The sequence below is a fragment of the Saccopteryx leptura genome, chromosome 4, assembly GCF_036850995.1.
Source record: "Saccopteryx leptura isolate mSacLep1 chromosome 4, mSacLep1_pri_phased_curated, whole genome shotgun sequence".
Lineage (NCBI taxonomy): Eukaryota > Metazoa > Chordata > Mammalia > Chiroptera > Emballonuridae > Saccopteryx > Saccopteryx leptura.
The window spans coordinates 100,836,401-100,855,135 of NC_089506.1; the positions used below are offsets into that span (position 1 = coordinate 100,836,401).

At 43.2% G+C, this 18,735-nt stretch overlaps 1 protein-coding gene across 5 annotated transcripts in view; it reads right to left on the reverse strand.

Moving 5' to 3' along the window:
* The window catches only part of ENOX1 (ecto-NOX disulfide-thiol exchanger 1), a 617,728-nt gene that overhangs the window by 55,454 nt on the left and 543,539 nt on the right, over window positions 1–18,735 (reverse strand). For 4 of the 5 annotated variants that reach the window (XM_066380846.1, XM_066380849.1, XM_066380845.1 and 1 more), the window contains 2 exons: window positions 5,839–5,946; window positions 1,524–1,580 (listed from right to left, as the gene is read on the reverse strand). In XM_066380846.1, coding sequence (XP_066236943.1) covers window positions 1,524–1,580; window positions 5,839–5,946 — 165 coding nt within the window. The remainder of the gene's footprint in view (window positions 1–1,523; window positions 1,581–5,838; window positions 5,947–18,735) is intronic. The other variant, XM_066380848.1, reaches the window with a different exon arrangement.

Consider the following 18,735-nt stretch of genomic DNA (forward strand, 5'->3'; position numbering starts at 1 on the left):
GCAGTGTGTCCCTGGAAACTAGGACCCTGAAGAAGAGTTTAGGGCAAGAATGGGGTAATGAGACACTGGAATGGAAGACAAACCCTCCTTCGGTCGTAATATCACCTATGGCGAGCTCTGAATGAGGGCTTCCTCCTCCAGCTTTCCGGTTTTCAGTTCTAGTCACACGTCCAAGTCAAACCCAAATGCTGCCGATCCAGGAAGCCGTTCCTGATTATCCAGCACAAAGAAACTTCAACATAACACCGTAAGGGTTTCATGTTCTTCAGCTCATTACAGCAGCATGGTAAGTTTTTGAGGTAGGCTTTGCCATCCATTTCACAAATGAGGAAAAGGAAGCTGGGAGGGCGGGTTAAGTAACTTATAAAGCTGACACAATTAATAAGCAGCAAAGTCCAAATTTCAAACTACATCACGACACAGATGCCTTGCCTTCCTGTACACTTAATGCATCTTGCATACTGTCCACGTGCTCCTTAACTCCTCAACTCGCTCACAAGGTCTTTGAGAGCAGGCAGCAAGCCTCACAACTCTCTGTAAACCGCCCCTCGCCCGGCACTTAGCAGAGCTCTGTGTACACAGCAGGTTCTCAGTAAGCACCATGTTAACTATCTGGTAGAAACAGTAATTAATAGGAGGGAATTTCTGGTACCCTCAATGTCAGGCTCTCTGCTGTATATAATTAAAACAAGAGTGAACATGAAATCTGTAATTTCTCCTTGCTCTAGCTAATCAAGCATTTATTACCATGTCTGATTCTGTGTTAACGTGAAAAGAACTGCTTAGTAATCATCTTCTGTGATAAAGGTAAACAGATACATACAGGCATCAGAGATATTTTTAAAAAGACAAAGACAAAACCATCACACCTATGGAGAGACAATGATGTACATGGTATAAGATTCAACTTGGGACTAAAGAACTTTCAAGGCAAAGAGGGTACTTGACTAATTTGGGGCAATTCAAGGAACACTAAGAGAGGAAGTTAGGATGCTAACTTGGATCTTGCACCATGATATCTGTATCAGGAAGACAGAGGCATCGTGCTACCGCTCTGCGTTTGAAGCGGAAGAGAGGTACATTTCCAAGGGTTTCTGTGGGAGAAAGGGTTTGCTCTGATACCTCTCCATGTAGCAATCACTTCATTACCACCTTCAGTGACGGGCAAATTTAATAAATATACAGGCAATATCCAATTTATTACCCTGTTAGGTCTCATTCCAACTGGCCTCCCAACATATCATTAGCTTATAGCTTTGGAAATATAAAAGGCTCAAATAAATTCATTGAGATTAGAATTTTTGAGGTAGAGATTAGCTCAAATACTCCTACATTGAAATCTTGGAACCTGAGCTAACAATAGCAGTGCCTATCAACTGTATTTTATTGTCAAACCAAACACAGTAAAGTGAATAAGCCACTGAGGGGGCAAGACTTCTGACTTCCTTTGCATTATAAAGTGCCACATTCCCATGAGCATTCAACCAACATAGCAAGAGCAATACCAGGTTTACGGTACCTACATTTGCGTCCTCGTGGCTGTGGCCATTGGTCTCGACCAATTCCTTGGTACCTTTTAACTGCAAATAAAAACAAAACAAAACAAAAACCCCCAAATAAATAAGCAAGAAATCCGTTTAAGTGGATGTCATCCTATGACTCAGATTCATGTGAGCTTGCACTTTATAAAAACTTCCAATGAGGAAAAACAGACTACATAATTCTAATGAGTCTTCTCGAAATCAGTTTTGAGACCCATATTTAATGAAACCTGATGGCTGGCAAAAAATAAATGGGTCTTGGTCATTATTTTTTAAATTCTAAGATTAGAAAGCAATTCCATAGGCATAAAATGTACAAAAAATTGGTTCTTAAGAATAAAAAACGATTTCATTTCCTAGTTGTATTGCTATTAATTTAAACCCTGCAGTGCTTGCAAGCTGCCGCCAGCCAAATGATGTTCCACTAACCATTACTCGTATGTGATGTATTCTTGGTTGTTTTAATATGCTGCAGTGCCACTCCACATGTCCTCCCTGAGAGCATACTGGAATGGTGGACACTGTTTCCGAAGGTCTAAAAGATGATGATTTTCTTCTTTTTGTAAAGGAAGAGCTGAGAAGACATCTCTTTGGCCACTGAGGCATCAGAAGGAAAGCTATTTCTCTAAGGAGGTTTTTAACAGTGAATATATGAAAACACTACTATTTTGACTCTCTCGGAAGAATGTGGCGTAATTAGCTGTCGGGTGATTTCTGGAAACCTTTCACGGGCATTTCATCCTAGCCTGACTCAAAGCAGGCGTACGGAGGCAGAGGGCAAGGGCAGAGGGTGAGCGGGTCCTGTAGCACAGCCAGTGTTTCCTCCGGGCTGGCTGTGCTCTGGAGCAGCATCTGCTGTGCCACCTTCTAATGCTTGAAATAAAGAATTCCTGGTGGGAAACAAATGCTTCAGGTTTGAAAGAAAATAGATGCATATATGCCATCAATGTGTTTGGTTCAAACATTTGGTAGTTATGGCTACTTGTACATAGGGAAACGAAAGCTTCGCTATATTTTTTAAGGCAATCTCAAACTCTCATCCAGAAAGTCATATGTTATTCGCGCCGAGAGACAGGCTCTGCCAAAGATATGATGACATGAAGACACGGAGAGTGGGATAGCCGATTATGGCCCATGTCCACGTCACTTCCACTTACGAAAAAAATTCTGCCCACAGCTCTTCAGGGTGACCTCATCGGTGTTCCTCCACATGTCGGGTATAGGAGAGCACGGGCAGTATGTGACAGACGTGGAAGAGAAAGGGCACACACTAGGCAAACACCAGACAGGACTTACAGACCCTCTACGCTTTCCTGTTCTCAGCTGTTCTCTTGGAGGTGCTCCTCATCTCCCTGTTCATCAGCCCTCTCTGCTCATCCCACCCCGGGTCCACTCGTGCTTCTGCGGGTCGGGGTGCAGTCAGCTCTGAGGGGTTTATTTTTCAGCAGAAATATAGGACTGTGCTATTAGAGGGCTCCATCCATACACGCAGACTGGCGTGCACATGCCCCTTGCACTCCTTCCCTTTAGTTACATCCCATCTGCTTCCTCTGTGTCTCCTTTGTGTCCTATCTTTGTCAACTACCCATTCACTCTCATCTCTCCCTGCCCACCAGTACTGTTGGTCCCTTGCTCTTCTGCCAGAATGACCACAGGTCATGTCCCCCCGGCCCCCACAGTTTCCCTTCCCCACCACTGAGGCTGCAGCCCAGCGGCTGCTCTGCCCTCGTGGCCTGTTCCCTGTTCTCCCCTTGCTGCTCTGCTCCCCCAGCTGGAGGGGTCGAACATCGTGTGTCCTGGAACTGTGAGCAAGCTCCAGGTGCTGGAAGCTGCCTTTGTAAAGGAGAGAAAGGCGGGGGCCAGTGGGGCCCACAGGGACTCGGAGAAGCTGCATCTTAGAGAGCAGAGAACTTAGGGAACAAGCCTGCCTGCCTGCCCTGGGGCCTGCTGATGGGAAGGGTCGGCCCCCACAGCCTTGTCTTTCTTTTCAGGGTTCCTGTCAAGTGGCAGTCACCTTGAATAGCAAAACTACAAGTCTTCAAGAACGGTGTATCGTGTGTGTGTGTGTGTGTGTGTGTGTGTGTGTGTGTGTGTGTGTGTGTGTGTGTGTGTAAAAGCAAGATACCAGACCCAAATAATCAGAATCTCTAGGAGTGAGGCCATTTACTCAGGCTCTACCTACGCAGGCTCTGAGAAGGTGTCACACATGGAGTTACTCTACTTAAGTCTGAAGACAGTCAGCACTGGCCTGGGGATCCTCGGGGAGGGGCTGTCGGAAGAACAGGCTGGTGGCAGCGACAGCACCTGAGTGTGCCTGCCTCCTGAGGGCTTTCGGACCTGAGTATGCTCGGTGCCTCTGCAGGAAAAGAGCCCACCCAGCTACACAGCACAGCAGATGTAGTAACGCTTCCCTTCCTGTCATACCTCCTAGATTTTTAATAATTTTAGTTGTTTTGAATTTTCCTCACATTACTCATTTATTTTTTTTAAGTAATGGAGAGTGAAGCTTCACCAACAACTGTGTTTGTGCTTTGCTCTTTAAAAATGCATGTCTGGCCTGTGGTGGCGCAGTGGAGAAAGCATTGACCTGGAATGCTGATGTTGCAGGTTTGAAACCCTGGACTTGCCTGGTCATCAAGGCACATATGAGAAGCAACTCATATGAGTTGATGCTTCCCTCTCCTGCCCTCTCTCTCTCTCTCTAAAATCAATAAATAACATCCTTTTAAGAAATTAAAAAGAGTAAGAATGCACACCAGGCCCTGGTTGTGTAGTTCAGTTAAACAGAGCATCGGCCTGATGTGCCGAGGTTGTGGGTTTGAACCCCAGTCAGGGCACACACAAGAATCAAATGATGAATGCATAAACAAGTGAAACAATAAATCAATATTTCTCTCTCTCTTTCTCTAAAAAATCAATAAAAATGCACAGCATAACAAGAATATATCAATACTTTCTGCAAAACCTAGAATCTATTTTTATGACTAGGGTTCGGACTTAAAATCAAAATAAAGGATCTGAGTCATTTATAGAGAGACCGCTCATGTGCTGGCACAGGAGTGCAGACAGCAAAGCTTAGAGCCCTGGCTGCGGGGTCAGGAGCAGGTTGAACCAAGTCTTTTAGTAATTAATGCAAAGGGGGGAAGAACAGTGGCTTCAGATCTCACGTGACTTCAGTCAATGCCATTTTCCAGTTCAATCTAACTTATCCAAAATCATTCAGATTCAGCCTCAGTCTAAGTTACTGAACATAAATTAATTGCAGAAAGATTACAATTCGTTTTACAAAGCAACACCCTTCAAAGCTATCAAGGCTTATAAAGTGTCCAACACCTTCACTTTTCCCTCGCAAATCACTTAATACTTTTAGGGGAAAGTAAAAATATATATTTTCTGGATTTCAAACCATTAAAAAATAAATAAACAATTATAAAGTGACTGAGTCACAGCTGACTAGGATCACACTCTCCCAACTTCCTATTTTTAAAAATGTCACTTTTGCAGTTACTTGTATTATATAAATAACGTTTTCATAAACCATGGTAAAAATTTGAAATGACTTAAATTGGGTTCCGGCTGGAGTTCCTGTTTGTGGTGTTTCCTTCCTGGTTCCATTCATCACACCCTGGGCAGCACGTGCAGAAAAGCACTTCCAGAGCTTCCCGGCTTCTCCCTTACTGCTCTGGGCTTACAGATCACTGCGCGGAGCCATCTGTCTTACCTGCTGGAAGGCAGGACTTTCAGACCCACTTATCAATGTCAGGCCACACTTCGGTCTCGAAGCAAGCCAGGATGAAATGCTCAGATTTACAAACTTCATATAAAAGGTCTGTTGCTCACTGTGGTTAGATAAGTGCCCCCGATGCACAGGGCAGGTATTTTTTTAATGTTGCTATGAATCAGTCCTTCTCATGCAAATATGTCTATAGGAGTACCCTCGGTTATGCTAAACTCATTTTCCAATCTATTAGACTTAAGAGGACGCTAGCTGCTTGCTTGGAATTGTCTTGGCCCTGCCAATATTTCAAAACTTTATAAAAATTCACTTGTCTTCTGGAAGAAACTTCCACATCATGCTGGTGGGATTGGGTCGCCTTATAGGTACCTCAGAGTGAGAATAGAGGCGCTGGGAATGAGATGATAAGATCCCCAGAGCAGAGCTGCTAGGAGGTTGGGCAGAGTGCAGGCTGGCTGGACCGCAGGTTAACCTTGGTCACATCTGCACGTGTCACGCCCCCTGAGAGCGCCTGTCCGTGCTGAAACTGGTTCCCCACCCAGAGCTGTGGCATTCACTTACTTGTTCCTGGAGAACTTTAAGTAACGCTTGCGTGTGCGACTGCTCTTCCTTCGCTTGCTCCAGCTCAGACTTCTTGTTGTTTAGCTCCTCCTGGATGGTCAGCAGTTGCTGGGAAATGAAAGGATACTTAGGGTAAGCGGACTGAAGGCCAGAGGATGGTAAGATATTCGAAACAGCCAATCAGAGCACAAGAAGAGTTTTACGAGTCTTAAAGCTTAGATCATACTTCAGCTAACTTTTTTGTGTATTCCCCTCCCCACAAGGTCATAGTTTATGACACATTATTAGGCTGTTTGCGATACTGTTGCACCATTACACAGTTTGTTGTGGTATTTGTGAAAGCACTATTATAAATTCCTTTTAAAAAATGCATATTTGTGAAGATATGTAGATTAGTGTTAATAACATATTGGTAGAAGAAATTAAAAAAATTAAAATATATATATATACCATATTTCCACATGTATAAGATGCACCCTTTTCCAAAAAATTTGGGGTCTAAAAACTGGGTGCGTCTTATACAGTGGTTGTAGATTTTTTTACTTGCATTTCCCACTTTCTTGCGCTTGTTTTTGTGCTCATTGTTAGACAGTGATTCGTCATCAGACACAGATGAGGACAAGCTAATGGATGGAAGTTTTGACAGTGATGAGGAGTTGTATGAATTTTATGATGAATAAAACTTGAATTCAATAACTTTATGTAATACTTTTTTTTTCCCAAATTTCGGGCCGCGTGTTATACATGCGGAAATATGGTACTTGGTGATCTTGCCCAAGAAAGCTACTTCACCATGTGGCTGTGCCCACAAAGGCTCCTTTTAACTTGCTCCGTAAGACAGTGATGTTTTATTAGATCGACAGGACTGAAGTCCAAATTGCAATCAATATATCAGTCAAGAAAACTGCTGATATAAGCTGTCAAAACACTAAGCGATGGCCCACACTGCTACTTTTAAGCAGGGCCGCTGAAGGGGTTTTCACTTGCCCTCTCAACTGTAATTCACAAGCGGGCTTACCTCGCCTGCCGAAAGCTCCGGGCCACCCACCATTAATTCTCTGGAACATGGTTATATGTTAATACACACATACACAGGCTGGAGAACATTTAAGAGCTTCAGAACAGGCTCTGGAAACAGCTATGTCTATTCAAAGCTTCTTGACAACCAAAGGACTGGTTTAAAAAGACAAGTGTATTTCCTCTGCAGCAGTACCTAACAGATGCTGCACTAACGACAGGAAAATGTCAGTGCTCTCCTGCTTCCTTGGGGCCGCAACGAGCTGGCTGCCCGCTGCCTGGCCAGGGCTCAAGCACTGGGGCTGGAATAACACTGGCGCTGCATGTCTGACGCTTAAACCCATCGACTGGAAGGATTAAACCGAATCTTTAAAACCACTAGTCTGGGGGTATGTTGGGGGGTAGAGAGCACTCAGAAAAACACGCTGTGCTTTCCCTTGGGCTTGCTTGCTCTGCCTCCTGCTCTGGCACTGGATACAAACTAAAGAACCTACTTCAGTCCCCTAGCATAAACAGTGATTTCCTTGCAATTTTCTAAAAACTGAGGGCCTCCTATTTCACCAGCTGCCCACATCATAACCTCGTGTGAGGTAATGCACACATCCCACACTGGCTCCCTGAACGCTTTCTGTGATTTAATTACGCATCAATTGGTTAAGGTACAAAAACCAGGGAGCCCACATTTTACTCTGGCACTGTGACGAGTACCTACAATGACAGTTCACAAACAGTAGGGAACGACCCTGTTCCTTCCTTCTCACTCATGACTGGCCCAGAACTGTTCCAAGGCATCTGCCACTCTGACTTTGATGATGCCAAGGAACTCTTTATATCATCAGACAATTTCAAATCCTATCCGTAAGCCTCCTTTAAAAATGAGCCAAATGGAAGACTGGGAATTATTTTCGGGGTTGGTAGCTTTTGTTTGTTCCGTACGTACTTGAAGTAGCAAAATTTATAATAACCAAAGTCCAGAAGAAGGGGGTTGGCTATACTAATGATGGCATACCTGTGCAATGGAACACTATTTAGCCACAAAAAATGAAGCTGCACAATGTCTCAAGACATAGAAGAAGCATATAATATATTGTTCCCTACACAAGAAATTCAAGTTTTACAAGGTTTCACTGAATTGCAACATTCACAGAAAGGGATCTAGATACTATTTATGGGTGAGTAGGCTTAACAATCTTTCTGTTAGTTTTTCTTATAATTTTCTGGTATGTCTCCAAGGAGCATGTACTTCTCTACTAATGAGGGCAAAAATCAAAAGAAGTTGATTAAAGCTGGAGAATGGACAAAGAAAGGAATACTACTTGGATATAACTCTCAGCTATTATTACCAATGCTGTGAATAAGAGGAAAAGTGAGAACCCCACTCGTGTTTGCCATTTCACCTACACATTTACAACACTTCTTCATTCCACTAAAACACACACACAGTCGTGAGCACGTAACGTGCAGCATGGAGAATTTAGTCAATGATGTTTAAAAAAACAGTGTGAATGTACTTAACACTACTGGGCTACACGTAAAATGGCTAAGGTGGTCAATTTTATGTTATACAAACAACTGTACCTTAAATGTCACTTCCCATTTTTAAGCTTACATCTGATCTGATTCTTCCTTGGTATCATGTTTTTTAAATAAAATGTCTTCTCTCTCATTTCCACTTCCTTTTCTTCTCATATGTAGGCAATCACTTTCAATAGTTTCTATCTATTTTATTTGACTGTTTTTCCAAGAAATATATATATATATATATTATTGTGTGAGTACACATTTTTATGTAAGTAATACTGTCATATTTTTTTATTTACTAAGCATTATGGTTTTAAGGTCCATTCATGTTACTATGTATACAGGGTGGGGCAACAAAAGTAGGTTTCTAGTTGTTCATATGGAAAATTATACAATAAATAATAAATATCAATACAAGAATAAACTCTTGTACTCTTGTGTTTCAGGTACTCATAACCGGAAACCTACTTTTGCCCTACCTGTATATCTAATCTGTTGCTTTTGATGCTGCATAATATTCTATGGATGCATCCCCTCAATTATACCTAATGTACTCTCCCAGGGAAGGCCACTCAGAGTATCGTCATTCTTCCTGCCCTATGGAAGGCTAAAAAGGAACATGCTAGTGCGCGTGCCCATTGGAGAGGGACCTATAGAAGACTGTCCTGGCAGTTTCCAGCAGAGGAGCTGCTGGTTGATAGGGCGTACCTAAGGAGTGCATTAGCCAGAGCTGCTCTACTGAATGGCCGCACCAGTCTACTAGCACCAGGGGTGCGTAAGAGTTTCTGTGCCCCACATCCACACACACACAGCACTGTCCCATTCTCTAATATTTAGTCTATAGCATAAAGAGTCTTCATCTTTTTTTTTTTTTTCCATTTTTCTGAAGCTGGAAACAGGGAGAGACAGTCAGACAGACTCCCGCATGCGCCCCACCGGGATCCACCCGGCACGCCCACCAGGGGCTACGCTCTGCCCACCAGGGGGTGATGTTCTGCCCATCCTGGGCGTCGCCATGTTGCGACCAGAGCCACTCTAGTGCCTGAGGCAGAGGCCACAGAGCCATCCCCAGCGCCTGGGCCATCTTTGCTCCAATAGAGCCTTGGCTGCGGGAGGGGAAGAGAGAGACAGAGAGGAAGGAGGGGGGGTGGAGAAGCAAATGGGCGCTTCTCCTATGTGCCCTGGCCGGGAATCGAACCCGGGTCCTCCGCACGCTAGGCCGACGCTCTACCGCTGAGCCAACAGGCCAGGGCCAAGAGTCTTCATCTTTTAAAAATTGTTGTATTTCTCTGACTCCCTGTGATTTTAAGCATCCCATGATATGCTTGCTGGCTACCTAAGTTAATTTATACCTCTTAAAAGAATAGTCAAGGTAGTGGTTAAATTTAAAGGCTGGAAGGCTTTTTAAAATGCTGATTTCTGGGTCCCAGAGAAAACCAATTAACTCAGAGTATCTAGAGGTATGATCCAGGAAACTATGCTTTTAAAACACTTCACATATAATTTTACTTAAATGTGAAATCTAAAACCCAAGAACAAACAAACCAACAGAATAGAAACAGACTCATAGATACAAAGAACAAATTGCTGGCTGCCGGATGGGAGGGCCTGGGGAGAGCGGTGAAAAGGGAAAGGGGTTAAGAAGTACAATGGGTAGTTGCAGAGCAGTCACGGGGATGGGAAGTACAGCATGGGAATATAGTCAGGATGTTGTAAGGGCTGTGTATAGTGTCAGATGGGTACTGGACCTATCCGGGTGATCACAGTGTAAGGTATATAAATGTCTGATCACTACATTGTACACCTGAAACTAATATCACATTGTATGTCATCTGTAATTGGAAAATTAATTAACTGAAAAATATTAAAGCATAAAACAAAAACCTTCACAGATAACGTTAAGGTGCAACTAGGATGAAAACCCATTTCCTTTCATGTGTATTTAATCCTCATTCTACTACAACATGACTTCCAGCCACAGCGCCCTACTCAAGCTGTTCTCACTGATCCACCAGTGCTTTTCTAATTGCCAACTAAATGCCAGGTTCTGTTTTATCTTTTTCTTGCTACATGCTCTCTTCAGGTGATCCTATTCACACCCCTGGCTTCAACTGCACATGTCATCTACTTAGGCTTTGCAAAGCTGACTTTGTAGTCTCCCCCACATTCTTACTACCCACGAGACACTTACTGTTCCACATCGTGCCTAACTTCGCCACCCTGTCCGCCCTGACCCCAGTCCATTACTGTGGTATCTAGAACTGAAACCCGGGAGTGAGACCCTGCTCCTTCATTGCCCTCACAGCCTCTCTGCCTGTTCCTCGGTCTTCTCTCCATGCACGGGTAAGGCGACCACCTCCTCTGCTCTGCTTGTTCCCCCGTCAATCACGCTATACTCCTGAGAGAACTGACCATCTAAATAAAGTGCTCCCACTGCTTAAAAAACATTGTCGGTTCCCCAACCTCTACTGGATGAAATCCAAACACTGACCTTTTTGTCTTTCCTCAGAAACATCAGGTCCTCCTATGACTCTCTGACAAGCTCACTACTCAGAATTATGCCTGGAAGATTCCTATTCATTTTGTAAGCCAACTCTAATGCATTTGAGCTAGCACCAACCCATATGGTGATTTTACACAATAGAAAAGAGGCCTATTCTCTAGAGCAGCGGTTCTCAACCTGTGGGTCGCGACCCTGGTGGGGGTCGCGACCCACAGGTTGAGAACCGCTGCTCTAGAGAGATACACTTTCCCATGAGAGCACATGGTTTAGGCAGTAAAGTGGGGCTCAATTTTATTTCCACTGCCCATATGGCCAGGTGCCCTGCTCCAGGACAGAACCGGCACACCTATATATAGAATATCTGGGTTCTTCCCCAATAAAGACCTCTTTCAATCATCCCAACAAAGTTAGTTGCTCTAACTTCTATACTCCCAAAGCACTTAATATGGTATACTTCGTTTCACAGATATCTCCCCAACTAGACTACACCCACCAATGATAAGATCAATAATTAGGTTGTCTCTAACACATAATAGGTGGAGAATGAATGAGTAAAGAAATTAATGAATACTTGCTCTAGTTTCTCCCACTTCTACAGAATTAAACTATGATCTAGCTAAAACAAAACAGAACAAACACACACACACATGCACACACACATACACATACACACACACACACACACACACACACACACACACACACCAAAACAACCATAAGAACAAAAACTACCTAAGGATCTATAACTGAATAATTTATGGTTCTAGACTGAGAAAGGAAAAACCAGAAGAATGCAGGAGAGGGGGCCCTGCAATGTCTGTGATCTTACGTTCAAGCCAGTGACCTCAGGGTTTCGGACTGAGAGGGGAAGGGCTGACTGAGAAAGTTTGAAAAGTAACAAACCACAACTATGGTTCTTGTTATCAGTTCCCTGAAATAAATTTGCCGCACCAGCAAGAAGAATAGATTATATGAATAGTCAAGGACGAATGGTTTGAACCTCCTTTCATACCCCTCCCCTCCCAGAGACACAAAAGTCATATAGGTCTGCAAACAAAGAAGTCAAAGAAATCAGGCATTTACCACATGAAAGCTAAAGCTGTAAAGATATATAAGATGTAAGAACTCTAATTTTGGGGAGCTTGTGTTTTTGGTGCTACTAACTTCACATGCTCCATCAGCTACCAATAAATCCTACTTCCTCAATCAAGTTGTCTGGATGTCTTATCCCTCATCGGGGTTACTTCCTCCAACAAGACGTATGGACATATGAAACTTTCTAAGGAAAACAGCATTTAAGACATTTTGATTCCTTACTCTGGCAGTTCCAGGTGCCTTTCTTATTTTTCTTTTTAAGTGAGAGGAGGGGAGATAGAGAGAAAGACTCCTGTAAGTGCCCCAACTGGGATCCATCTGGCAACCCTACTCTGGGGCCAATGCTTGAACCAACCGAAGTATTCTCAGTGCCCAGGGCTGACACTCGATCCAAAGAAACCACTGACCGCAGGAGGGGAAGAGAGAGAGAAGGGAGAGAAGGAGGAGAAGAGAAACAGATAGTCACTTCTCTGTGTGTACTGACCAGGGATTGAACCAAGGACGTCCACACACTGGGCTGACACTCTAGCCACTGAGCCAACTGGCCAGGGCCCCAGGTGTCTTTCTAAATCTGAAGGGAAATATTTCTAAGAAGGCTAAGGAAATCCAGGCAATGAATTTATAATTATGTAATTTCTTCCCCATGTTCCACCACACCAAACAAAACAAACAAAACCATCACTGGAGAAAAAATAAAATCAACACTCCCTAGATTGTTCTCTGCATTCTTCAATTAGTGCTTTCTTTTGTTTATAAAGCACATACTTGTGAATCTAATATTTATGTATTCAAAATAGTGGTGATTAAAAAACGGCTCTTCTCCATTTGACTAGTCATCCTATAAAAATAGTGTGATAGTCCACAACTAGATCCTTTAAGTCCGGCTCCTGGCCCCTTTTCACTTGAAATAGATGAGCCTGGATAATATTCTTCCTAGCCTGAATTTTTAAGTACCAAAGTGCCTTGATTACAGTTCACAGGCAGCTAGAACTTAATCAGAAGAGGTTCTCGGTTGGATTGGCTGACTGCAGCACAATTTTAATTTAACATTGAAGAGTATGGCATTCAACAGATGCACAATTACATTTTTTGCTGGTTACAATCGAGTGTGTTCCAATTAGACAATTATCCATATGCCAATCAAAGTGCAAACACGCTGGTGGACAATAACAGGTAAATAAACGCTGTACCTAACACATCTTAGTATTTCTAGGCCACTGATTTAATAGGCTCATTTGTAATGCTCTTTGGGGATGGAGACTTCAGTGTGTAATGGGTCTTTCTTGCTGACAAATTCAAACAGCGTTACAAATGTTATTTGGAGCCCCAGAATAAGTGAGGTCACATTTCCATTTTTACAGATGGTGAATCCTAGACACACAGAGGTTAAGTCATGTACCCAAGGTCACACTGTCTGGGAAAGATCTACCACATGCGCAGCTCACTTTTCCTGCTTCAAACTCTGATTTTTACCCTGGCAACCACAGTGCACTATCAATTTGCAGTGGAAATCAGAATATGCGAAACATAAAATCCTCCTAGCAACAACTTCTACCTAAGTTTTCACTGCTAGGTAGACAATCATGGAGACATAATTTGTGTAAGGGGGTCTTCAGGTTACGATAGTCTCAACATACTACTTTTCTAGTTTACGATGTTCACTCCCATAAAAACTTAAAAAACTGAGACATGAGTGTTTCAGCTTATGCTGTTAGCATCATACTTTTTTTGTGTGACAGAGACAGAGATAGGGACAGATAGGGACAGACAGACAGGAAGGGAGAGACATGAGAAGCATCAATTCTTTGTTGTGGCACCTTCGTTGTTCATTGACTGCTTTCTCATATGTGCCTTGACTGGGGGGCTACAGCAGAGCAAGTGATCCCTTGCTCAGGCCAGCAATGTTAGGCTCAAGCCAGCAACCTTGGGGTTTCGAACCTGAGTCCTCCACATCCTAGTCAGAGGCTCTATCCCAGCGGTTCTTAACCTGTGGGTTGAGACCCCGGCAGGGGTCGAATGACCAAAACACAGGGGTCACCTAAAGCCATCGGAAATACATATTTTATTTAAAAATGTATTGTATAATAAATATGTATTTTCCGCTGCTCTATCCAATGTGCCACCACCTGGTCAGGCCATATTTCTTTTGTTTACACTCATTTTTTGGTCATTTTTCTGTTCCTACAGTAGTGTTCAGTACAGTATATTTATGTCCTTTTTCTTTTCTCTGTGGCTTAGTTATATTTTTATGTTCTAGATTATGATTTTACAACTGTGTTAGGATAGGTAAGTGACTTAGGCTAGGGTGTGTTTCGACTTACACCAAAATTCGGGTTACATCACTGCTGTAGGAATAGAACTATGTTGTAACCCGAGGACCCCTCTATATGTCTGTGAGTGGTATATGGTGCAGTTAAAAACTGTAGCAATTCCTTTGCCTTTTTTCCTTAAAATTTATAATTTTGTTACCAAGGTGAAGTTTTTATCTAGTTAACAGATTTTATAAGGTTAGATCCCATGAAAATCACAAACTACAGTGCAAATTTTCTTTATGAAATACACCAGCAGCATTTCATATAAGCTGACATTCACAGAATTGTGACAGCTCAGGAATTGTTGGCAGGACTGGTAGGTAGCAGGGGGATGGTGTTCATCTGCATAATATAGAGAAGACCTCGAAATAGAACACTGATGTTGTGTCATGCAAGGTGGTGGAGGAGTGCCTTTTCTAAATTTAGGTTCGTGGCAGATAAGGTGAACTCAAGGCAGAAGGTAGATATACACTGTGGTTACTGACATCTCTATACACAGAGACACACAGGCATGCAGGAATGTATGTGTATTTTTTCTTTCCATCTTCCCCTCACTTCAGGATCTCCCCAGTACTTGGCTCTGTGCTCAGTCTTTTAAAAGAATCTGTTGATATTCACTTATTCATCAATTCACTTGATCAATCAATAATTCATCCATTCCTTCAAACACTAATCTATTATGAACACAGTACTGGGTATTTGGAAAGATACCAAGGAAACAGACACCAAGTCACCTGTCCTCTAGATGCTGGATCATGAGGATGCTAATATACACATTACAATGAACTGAGCACAAAATGCGCTAAGAATGACTGACTACAGCCAGTATAGTCTCCCTAGGAGATTTTTTTTGGATCAGTTTAGGTATTTGAAAAATGGGCTCAGGAGGTCCATTTTGAATCAGAACTTGTTCTACTTGGGAGAAATGAGCCACTAAATATTCATGCATAAAAGTCTGGAAACCTGTGAACTTGTGGAATGTCATCAATTTAATGTGTTTTTGGTTGATTCAGTGTGAATAAATGGTATTCTCCCTCTGTAACTTTGCTATAAATCAGAGGTCACACTCAGTGGGCTATGCATTTAAGGCTGGTAGAATATCACCTACAGAAATGAGGTCCAGAGATGTCCCAAGAGAATTTTCCACACAAGGCTATGTATGGTGGCTGTGCCTGTGTCTGGATGGACTGTTTGAACATCAGGTCTCTTTGGCAATGTCCTGTCTCTGCACCCTTCTCCAGCCTGAACCTCCACATGTTCCAGCCTGCGACCTGAACCCCGACTGTGGCCAGCTCCGCCAGGTTCTCGTCACCTTGAATGTTTGTAAAAGGACAGGATACATCCATTGATCCTGTCTCCCTTGGTGAGATCCTGCTACCCAAACACACAGCTTCCAGTCTCGACCCCCTCAGTCCTGCTTTGGGTCTCACTGACTTCAGAACCACTTGGCCCAGTCAGCCTCGGGTCCTGCTGAATAGTTCTGCCTGTGCCTGCTTTACATTTAACACTGTCAATCCTGAGCCCACCCCTGATCGTCAGGGAAAGTTTGGGGCATCAAAAATCAAGTGCATATTATTGTAACTTCAGGGCGAGGCTTGGCCTAAAGGCAAACACATCCGAGGGTATTTCTGACAAAGGAGAGGAACCGGGTTCAGGGCAAGGACAGTCATTCACCCCCTGGAACCTACAGTTCCTTTTTCTTCTTGGGAAAATTAGATAGAATTGAACTAGCTTAACTTTTTTTTTGTCACAGGAGGTGGTAAGACTACACAAGATCTATTCTAGCTTAAAATGTCTCCTGCTTCCACCTGGGGATGAAACTGCACTTCTATCTAGGGTGAGAGAGGAGGGCAACCAAGCTTGTGGCCTGGCATATCAATCCTGGTGCCCACCTCTCCGCCTCCAGCACCGCAACCCCTGGGGGAGAAACATCTCTGGGAGAGAACTCCCAGCTCAGATGGCTGATAACAGGAACACTGGATCATAGAAATGAAATTGTGCTCACAGCCTAATATCCTATTACACTAGGCTATACATATTTAATTCCTTGGGTCTTTCCTCATAAATCAATTCCTTCAGGCCCTTAATCTCGTCAATATCTTTTCTGATATTGAATTTTAAATGCCATTTTCATTGCTAGGCAGAAAGGCAATCTCTTGCTCATGATGGGATCGGGCTTCATCTGCAGCCTAGAGACGCCTGGAGCTTGGCCCTGTTCCCTGACCCTGCTGTTAAGATCCTGTCAGCCAGAGCCAACAGCCCAGTGCAGGCCAGCCTGGGCTTGCCCTCTGGGGTCATGCCTATCAAACCCTGGGAGCCTGGGACAGCTCTGGCAGATGGTAAAAGAAGCAGGAACCGTGTTTTCAAGAGCCTGAGACCTCAAGGTAGGAGTCTGCTCCCACCCTCACCCCCCCACTCCACACAAAGATTGTTTTGGATTTAGAATCATTTGCGCTTGCTTTAGTACAATGTCTCCAACTCCTATGTATACCCCCACATTTCCACAGTAGAGCTGAAATAAACAGTGATAGCACAGTCATTGCAAAGGCTAAGAACCAGAGCTTCAGATACTTCACTTCATTCCCCAGGACCTCTCAGAGGATTTTTACATTTAAAGTTTAGTCAGCGAAACACTGTGAGAACCATGAGTTGCATTAGATTTGGTTGGTTAAGTACAAATTTTAATATGTAAAATAGTTTTACTAAATTTTAGTATCTTAAAAAGGGAAGTGTATTCTTTTTAAATTGTTAATGGCTTGCTTTAAAACAAAAGAACAAATCAAGAAAATGTTTACATCATGGTACAGTTAGTAGTTGCCTAAATTGTACCTTTTGTATTGGTTTTATTAAAATTTACCTATTCTATTTACTGGACAATTATTTACATACTATGCTATATTAACTATAATCAAAGGATCAACGTTCAAATTGGTAGGTGGAATAAAAGAAAATATTAAATAGATAGTTGTGATTTTTTTTCCTTTCACTGTAACATTTTATTTATTTTTGTTTGTTTGTTTTTTGTATTTTTCTGAAGCTGGAAACGGGGAGAGACAGTCAGACAGACTCCCGCATGTGCCCGACTGGGATCCACCCAGCACGCCCACCAGGGGGCGATGCTCTGCCCACCAGGAGGTGATGTTCTGCCCCTCCGGGGCGTTGCTCTGTTGTGACCAGAGCCACTCTAGCACCTGGGGCAGAGGCCAAGGAGCCATCCCCAGCGCCCGGGCCATCTCTGCTCCAATGGAGCCTCAGCTGCGGGAGGGAAAGAGAGAGACAGAGAGGAAGGAGAGGGGGAGGGGTGGAGAAGCAGATGGGCGCTTCTCCTGTGTGCCCTGGCTGGGAATCGAACCCGGGACCCCTGCACGCCAGGCCGACGCTCTACCACTGAGCCAACCAGCCAGGGCCACATTTTATTTATTTTTTACAGGCATAATTATAGGTGAACGTCAATGTAAGGACAATTTCATTGCCTGAATTTCTTTGTTGACCATTATTATTATTATTATTTTCATTTCATTTCATGATTATTACTGCAAATAATTTTGTTACTTAGAGGAGGAGAACCTTTATGAAAGGGTTCTATCTGAGTGTCAAATTCACTAGGCACACCACCGGCAGGAAGCCCAAGGTCTGAGCAGGGGAAGAAGATCATGTTCTTGGCCTACTGAGTTGGGGAAGGGGGAACTCTTTCAACAGACATGGCTTTAGAGACTATTTCTTTTACTTGAATATCTTCCTGGGAGAGACTTGTGAAGACAGATGCTTGTTGGCATTTGTATAATCCAACAGAGTTACTAGTCATGATATACTATCTCCCAATAAGGCAACATTATTACAAAAAGAAATATAGCCAAGGATTGGCCAAAAAAAGTCACAGGTCGCCATTTCAAAGGCTAGCATGACTTGCGGTGTGACTTTGCTACAAGCCCCCTTACTGCCCTGGTCTCCTCTTTTCCCCCACAGTGGTCTCTTGAGAATAAATGACCATCTGCAAAGCCACGCATCCATTTCTAGAGTGCCAGATATGGGACAGAAGATGCACAAGTGCTTTGGAAGGCTTGAAACCCCACTTTCTCTACTTCAGGTGATTTTAACTGTGAAATTTGCAGGGTCATTTCAGCTTCATGTTTTGTTTTGTTTTTTCACTTTCTTACATGTTAAATACAGTTAACAGTACTACCAGTGGGATATGGTGAGACTAAAGAACATGAATTAAGTATATGAGGCTCCTTGGATGGCCAAGGGGACCCAGTTGAAGAAAAGTGCTATCAGTACCCTCTTTGTAAAAATGGAGAGATTAAGACCCAGCAAGGTCTAGTGACTTTTAGCTTGCATAAGAAGACACTACTGGGGATTGATAATCAGAGAGAAGAAGGTCTGTCACTGAGCCCCACCCGAGCCATGCTGGTTACCCTTTGTCTGCCAATTTTCAAAACACAAGGCCAG